General features: G+C 41.9%; 1 protein-coding gene across 5 annotated transcripts in view; it reads right to left on the minus strand.

Moving 5' to 3' along the window:
- NKTR (natural killer cell triggering receptor) overlaps positions 1 to 7,567 on the minus strand; it is a 49,126-nt gene extending 41,559 nt beyond the window's left edge. For 2 of the 5 annotated variants that reach the window (XM_007983800.3, XM_007983804.3), the window contains exons 1-2: positions 7,326 to 7,429; positions 7,040 to 7,120 (exon numbers count right to left, since the gene is read on the minus strand). In XM_007983800.3, the coding sequence (XP_007981991.3) occupies positions 7,040 to 7,097 (58 nt within the window). In that variant the 5' untranslated portion in view covers positions 7,098 to 7,120; positions 7,326 to 7,429. Of the gene's footprint in view, positions 1 to 7,039; positions 7,437 to 7,479 lie in introns of those variants that run through there. The other 3 variants (XM_007983801.3, XM_073010306.1, XM_007983799.3) reach the window with 2 other exon arrangements.
- Between the last annotated feature and the right edge of the window lie 449 nt (positions 7,568 to 8,016).

Genomic DNA, 8,016 nt, shown 5'->3' on the forward strand with positions numbered 1-8,016 from the left:
TTAAGAGCTGCACGCACCCACCCCATGTCAAGAGCAACACAGTATCAAGAGAAAAAGGGGCCTGGATCCCTCACATGGACAGCCCTGATCTGCTGAGTCTGGGTCCTGTGTGACAGAAAAGCAAAACTTTTTTATTGTTTTAAGTATTGTTATTTAACCTTTATGTTAGAACCAATCTTAACATTTAGCCTAACTAGTACAAGGTATCTTCATATGAGGGTAAACTATACAGTCACTAAAAGTGATTACATATCAGAGGGCTGAGGTGGGAGGATCACTTGAGGCCAGGAGTTTGAGGCTACACCACACTATGATCTTGCCTGTGAACAGCCACAGTACTCCAGCAGGAGCAACACAGTGATACTCTGTCTCTAAAGAAAAAGTAAAAGGAAATTTTTTTTTAGGGATAGTATCTCACTATGTTGCCCAGGCTGGTTGGTTTCTAACTCCTATGCTCAAGCAATCCTCCTGCCTTGGCCTCCCGAAGTGCTGGGATTACAGGCATGAGCCACTGTGCCCGGCCAAGAAAAAAATAAAAATTTAAAATAAAAGTAAAGATAAAATATTAAAAAATGTTTAAAAGTGATTAAAGATTAATTGGTGTTTAATAAAATAAACATTGCTGAATTAAGAATCAGGCTTCAATTCTTTGTACAAGTATATATACATAGTTAAGGAGTAAAAGCAGGAATTCAGGATTTCACTCTACAGCACTAACTCTCTTGGACTTTAAGATACAGTCTCTGGCAACAAAAGGGACCAAAATCAAAGTTCTACCTGCACAATACCTAAGTATGAAAGCCCCTTAACTCGACTTAGTGTCCATACTCCTGAACATGCAATGCTTAAAGCAACTTTAAAAAAAAAAGTCAGATACTGTGCTATATATACTTAACAAATACAGACTGCTCTGTAAGAACAGTGATAGATTTTTAAGAAATATTGCATTATCGAAAATCACACACAAAAACAACTGTTTCCATAGAAAAATGAGAACTAGGGGGAACAAGGGAGTTTCTAGTTGCAGTAAAAATATTTTTTTCTTTAGGAGTACCAATAATAAATTTTAGCTATTAAGAGGACATTATAAAATCTAAACATCATTGAGGAAACCCTACAACTGACCACACCTCATTTCTGCCTCCATTCCCAGCACCATCATTAGCATAGTGGCCTTCAAATCAGTTAGGACAAACAAGAATGACTCAGAGCAGCAGTGCTATGCAACTGCTCTTCTCTCCCACGCCACTCTTCACCACCTGCTTATCCGATTGTTATACCAAACAGCAGTGTGCCTAATTAACATTGTGCTCCTTAATCCACCCTATTAGAGTAAGTTCATGTTACAAAAACACAACCTGTAAGATGACATTATTTAATTACTCTGCTTAACAATTTTATTATGTAAGCACTATTACACTGGAGTCCTATTATTAGGTTAATAATAGAACTAATAGCTTAATGAGCATATACAGTGCAAGTCATTTACATTTCAGGCCACTGCATCTAGTCACTCTACTCATGAGCTTATGACCTAGGGTGACCTTGAGAGAGGAGATGCATTTCTCCTACTCCCTCAGTACAAACCAGATCCAACATGCCTCTCTTAAAGTAAGAGTTATTTTGAATGTGAGTCTAAAATTAGTTTAATTTTGAATATAAGCAAATTTTCCTGTCCTGTTAGCTTTGGAACCAAATGAAGAACAAAACTGTATAGTACTTCCATTTCACAAAGAGGTTGTTAAACGGCTTGACCAAGGACACAAGTAGTACTCAAACATTTGCCTGAATCCTTTGTCACCTCTTAAGACTAATTTCTTGGTATCACTTCCAAATACTTTACAATGTTTGCTAAAAACACATTTTCAAGTCTGTTTTTATGAATCTTAAGCAGTAAAGCAAATCCAAACTTAACAGTAATTATAGTAAATGTATATAGTTAAACATACCGACTAAAAGACATTCTCAGTGTGGGACAAGACCCATCTATTTGTTATCTACAAGAAATCCACTTTAAATATTATATAGAAAGGTTAAAAGTAAAAGGATTGAAAATGATATACCATGTAAACACTAATAAAACTGAAGTAACTATATTCATATCTGAGGCAAAGGAAACTTCAGAGCCAGGAAAGTTACTAGGAATATAAGGCGTCATTACATAATAATAAGAGTTCACTAAGAAGACAACAATCCTAAATATGTATGCACCCACCTAAGAGCCTCAAAATAAATGAAGCAAAAACTAAAAGAACTTAAAAGAGAAATACGGCCGGGCATGGTGGCTCATGCCTGTAATCCCACCACTTCTGGAGGCTGAGGCAGGTGGACTGCTTGGGCGCAGGAGTTCAAGACCAGCCTGGGCATCATGAAGAAACCCTGTCTCTACTAAAAATACAAAAAATTAGCCAAGCATGGTAGCTCACACCTGTAGTCCCAGCTACTGGGGAGGCAGAGGCATGAGAATCACTTGAACCAGGGAAGTAGAAGTAGAGGGTGTGGTGAGCCAAGATCATGCCACTGCACTCCAGCATTCCAGCCCGGGCAACAGAGCAAGACTCAGTCTCAAAAACAAAAAAACAAAAAAAGGAGAGAAATAGATAAATCCACAATTATAGTTGCAGACTTCAATACTCTTGGTAATCAGTAAACAAGTAGAAAATCAGAAAAGATATAAAAGAACTGACCAACACTAATAGCCAACTGGATTTAACTGACATTTATAGAACACTCTACACAAAAACAGCAGAATGTACATTCTTTTCAAGTGCACGAAGAACTGAAATCATGTGTGTTCTCTAGCCATAATGGAATTAAATTAGAAGTCATTTGAGACACTGTCTCAAAAAAAAAAAGGCATCAAATCAACAATCTATGCTTCAACATTAAGAAACTAGAAAAAGAACAAAATAAAAACTGAAGCAAGCATTAGAAAGATAAAGAAAGAAAGCAATGAAATTAAAAACAAAAATAGAAACAAAATTCAATCAGATCAAAATCCGGTTCTTTGAAAATGTAAAATAAATAAACCTCTAGTCAGACTGACAAAGGAAAAAGACAAAAGGCAAAATTATCAGTATCAGGAATGAAAAGAGACATCACTACAGACTCCACAGATATTAAAAGAGGCTGTGGCAAACAACTCTAAGCACATAAACTTGACAACTTAGATAAAATGCACCAATTTCTTATTAATAAAAACCACAGGCTGGGCGTGGTGGCTCACACCTGTAATTCTAGCACTTTGGGAGGTCAAGGCGGGCAGATCACCTGAGGTCAGGGGTTTGAGACTGGCCTGGCCAACATGGCAAAACCCCGTCTCTACTAAAAAATACAAAAATTTGCCAGGTGTGATGGCAGGTGCCTATAATCTCAGCTACTCAGGAGGCTGAGGCAGCAGAATCATCTGAACTCGGGAGGCGGAGGTTGCAGTGAGCCAAGATTGTGTCACTGCACTCCAGCCTAGGTGACAGAGTGAGACCCCATCTCAAAAACAAACAAACACAAACAAACAAATTTTTAAAACCCCACAAACTACCAACACTTAAGAATAGACCAAAAAAAAAAAAAAAAAAAGACGATGTAAATATTCTTACATCCATTAAATCAAAATCTTAAATGACTAAACAAAATTATAAGGAACAATCCTGGAATCATTTCAAAAACCATCTTAATAGATTCAGAGAAAAACTCATACACAATTTAAAGACTTTTAAAATATATACCTGCATTTATTCCGTGGCTTTATAATTCAATAGTTAACTTATTTGCTATAAAATGTGCACATTTCTATGGACAGTAATTGAAAAGACATAATGTGCTGTATTCACCTGAATTTTTATCAATACTTCTTCATCTCTCATTAATGTGGACAGTGTGGCCATTCTGAAAATGATCTTTCCTTATCAAAGTAAATCAAAGACACTGTTTTGTATTTATATCAAGTGAATTATTAACTATACAAGTAGTCAAGAGTATTACTTGAGTAAATACATACTGACATATGTATTAATGGTTAAATCCTACAAAACAGGATACGATACTTCATACAAGTGAAGTGATCCTTAAAAGTTGTGTAAAATCGGCTGGGTGCAGTAGTTCATGCCTGTAATACCGACACTTTGGGAGGCCGAGGTGGGCGGATCACTTGAGGTCAGGAGTCCAGACCAGCCTGATCAACATGGTGAAACCCCATCTCTACTAAAAATACAAAAATTAGCCAGAGGTGGTGGCGCATGCTGTAATCCCAGCTACTGGGGAGGCTGCGGCAGGAGAACTGCTTGAACCTGGGAGGTGGAGGTTGCACTGAGCCGAGATGGCGCCCCTCCACTCCAGCCTGGGTGAAAAAGTGAGACTTCGTCTAAAAAAAAAAAAAAGGTTGTATAAAACCCACTATTTAGTTAATATACTCAAAAAGTGCTAGTATTTTATGAGACTGAATCACATGAAATTGCCAATTATTAAATGATTAAACCTAGAACAATGTAAGCACTGCATTCCTTGTGTTGTATGATTCAGCATTCTCAAGAGTGCTGATCACATCTACCCATCTATCACAATGAATTACCTTGGATGTTGAGGACTGAGGTTCACTGAACATTTGTCAAACATTTTCTGGAGATTTTTCACAAATGTTGAGGTTATGTGCAAATCTAGGACCTCAACATTTACTAGGAATGGAGTACTTAACATAACTACAGAAATTTTTACTTGTACTTTTCTTAAGCTTTTTAAATTTCTTTTTTTGAATTTTTTTTTAGAAACAGGATCTTGCTCTGTTGACCAAGCTGGAGTGCAGTGGTGCAATCATAGCTCATGGCAGCCTTAAATTCCTGAGCTCAAGCCATCCTTCCACCTCACACTTCCAAGTACAGGTGAGCACCATCATGCCTGGCTAACTAAAAAAAATAATATTTGTAGAGACAGGGTCTTGCTATATTGCCCAGGCTGGTCTCAAACTCCTGGCTTCAAGCAATCCTCCTGCCTGAGCCTCCCCAAGTACTGGGATTACTGATATGAGCGCCACCGTACTTTTATCTTTCAGTAATCTACTATTTTTCTTTTCTTTTCTTTTCTTTTTTTTTTTTGAGACAGGGTCTCGCTCCGTTACCCAGGCTGACATGCAGTGGTATAATCTCTACTCACTGCAACCTTCGCTTACCAACCTCAAGCAATCCTCCAGTCTCAGCCTCCCAAGTAGCTGGGACTACAGGCAAAAACTAAGAGAGCCACCACGCCCAGCTAATTTTTGTATTTTTTGTAGAGATGGGGTTCACCACGTTGGCCAGGCTGATCTCAAACTCCTGAGCTCAAAATGATCCACCCGCGTCTGCCTCCCAAAGTGTTGGGATTATAGGCGTAAGTCACCAAGCTTGGCCTATTTTTAATTCTTAACAAAAAATAACCCTGTTATCTGAAGCATGGATTCACTACAGAAGAAAGATTAAAGTCCATCAAGGCTTTCTAGTAACTCTAACTTAAAAACAAAGATCAATCAAGGTTAAAAACATTAAAAAGAGAGAAGGCAACCAAATTTCTAGGATTATCTCATTCCTTTGCTCAAAACTCTTTAATATCTTCCTACCTCAGAGTCAGTCCTACAGGCCATTTCCTACTATTCTCTTCCCTCTTCCACTCCAGCCACACTGGGCACCTTGCTGTCCCTCAAACATGCAAGTACAGTCCTCTATTGTTTAATAACCAGGACGGATTCTGAGAAATGTGTAATTAGGCAATTTCATCATTGTGTGAACATCATGGAATGTACTTAAACGCACCTAGATGGTACGGCCTACTACACACCTAAGCTATATGGTCTATTTGCTCCTAGGCTACAAACCTGTACAGGATGTTACTCCACTGAATACCGTACGCAACTTTAACACAATGAAGTATTTGTGTATGTAAACATAGGTAAACATTAAAAAGTTACACAAAAAAAAGTATTCTACATAAGACCACTGTTAAGAGTCAGAAGTGTCATTTGGCGCCTGACTGTATACTACTTCTCACCTCAGGGCTGTGCTGTTTCCCTCTACCACGAATGCTCTTCTTAAATATGGCTCACTTCATCTCTTTCTGATACCTGCTTAAATGTCATCTTCTCAAAATGGCCTTGTCTGACCAACTTATTAAAATAGTATCCCAACTGCAAGTCACTGTTTTCTTCCTAGTTGTCTGTCTTCCCCCCAATAGACTATAAAAGGAAGAGTGGCCTTTGTTTTATGCGCTGCTCTATCTCCAGACCCTAGAACAGTAGCAGGTTCTCATAAGAATATGCAGAACAAGATGTTGCACAGTGTATATATATGCCTCCAATTAAAACTTCTGTCACAGATAACAAAAAAACCTAAGAAAACAGTTTGAAACACTGCACGCTCTGCTACTTAGAATGAAGTAACTATGCTTTAAAAGGAAATGTTTCATTTTCAAAAAAATACACTTCAACAAATGGCTGGACTCCCAAAACACAAAACAGTAACGCCAAGTGCATGCATGCTGCAATTCTGCTGATACAGAATGCTCTGGTTTATCAAAAAGGACGTTCATTAAGCCATTTTCCCAGGAACCACGAAACTCTAGCTAAAGATTCTTAAGGAAAAATAGAGGCAGCGTTAACATTAAAGTAGTGATATATCGTGATTAGGAAACACACATTTCCTACTAGTTGAAACTTCATAGCACCAAGCAAGATAACCGGAAATCGGATCGGAAGTGTCTGCCCCACGGAGACACTGGGAGAGAAAAAGTCCTCAAAGAACTGCACCTCCTTTTCTTGGCGCCAGGCTGGCTACTAGGACTCAGTCCGGAGATGCAGGGGGCGGTGTGGGGTTTGGGAGGAAGAGGCCTGGACTGCGAGTGTGGGGTGTGCCCAGGCCACCTTCCTCTCCCACTGATTTTCTCTCAAGAGAAAATGGAAAGTTGACTGCGCCTCCTACCCGCTCCCAAAAAGGACGTGGGGAGGGTTACTGAGGGTAGACCCCTCCCCTTCGCCTAGGCAGGCCTCGGCCCCAGCAGCGCTCCCCAGTCTCCAGCTCACCCGGCTCCCGGTTGATCTCGATGTCGAAGTGGCACTGCGGCCGGTCCTGCGCCCCCATCGCGACCGAGGTGGCGGCAAGAGCTGGGAGAGAGGGGGAGGAAAGCGGTCAGGGTAGGGCCGAGGGCGGGGGCGAGGGCAGGGGCGAGGGCGGGGCTGAGACGAAGTCCGCGCCACGGTGCCTCACGCCGGCCCGTCGCAACAGCGCAGGAGGCCAAGACGAGGCCCCCTCCCGCCCCAGGCCTCGCGGCTCCCACGCAGCGCGTACGCATGCGGGCGAGCTCTTCACCTGGCTGGCCTCCAGCCTGAGCGGGTCCCAGTGAGCAGACGAGAAAGCACTGCCACTGCAGCCAGACCCCAACGCCGCTAACCGAACGCCACCTCCTCCCCCGGGCCCGGCCTCCCAATGCCACGCTAAATCCCGCGAGAGTCGGGACAAATACCGCGAGAGTACAGTCTAGATGGGGGTGGTCAACCGGAGGTGGTGGCAGCCGGGGCGCACGATCGGGGGCGTGTCAGGGGAGCTCTCGAGGAGCCTCCAGCCGGCGCTCCTATACCTGCGCGCTCCCTGTTTGCCCCCCGCTTTGAAGTCAGTCGCCCAATGTGAAAGCCGTGGATGCGCCTGCGCCCTCCGTCTCGTCCGGCTGTGAGCGTCTGCGGCATTTTCGGATACCGCGAGACTTCCCTGTTTCTGAGCGCTGTGAAGGAGCTGAGTGAATGGAGGCTTTGAGTTTTCGTTAGCCAAGAGGTCGTGTCATTCTGTGTTCCTGTTGGCCAGGGGTGGTTATGTCTGTGTCCTACTGTTAGGTCTTTTAGGCTGAGGAATGTGTTCCTTCCCGCTTTGGCACCAGCGTCACTGGCACCGTTTCTGTTCTGTGCTTACTGGCCATTCTGCATCTTTTCTGAAGTTTCAGTTCCAGTCTTTGCGCGTTTTTAAATCTGGTTCTTCGTGTTTAACAGCTCTGGATACAAATGTTTTG

This window comes from Chlorocebus sabaeus, chromosome 22, assembly GCF_047675955.1.
Source record: "Chlorocebus sabaeus isolate Y175 chromosome 22, mChlSab1.0.hap1, whole genome shotgun sequence".
Classification (NCBI taxonomy): Eukaryota; Metazoa; Chordata; class Mammalia; order Primates; family Cercopithecidae; genus Chlorocebus; species Chlorocebus sabaeus.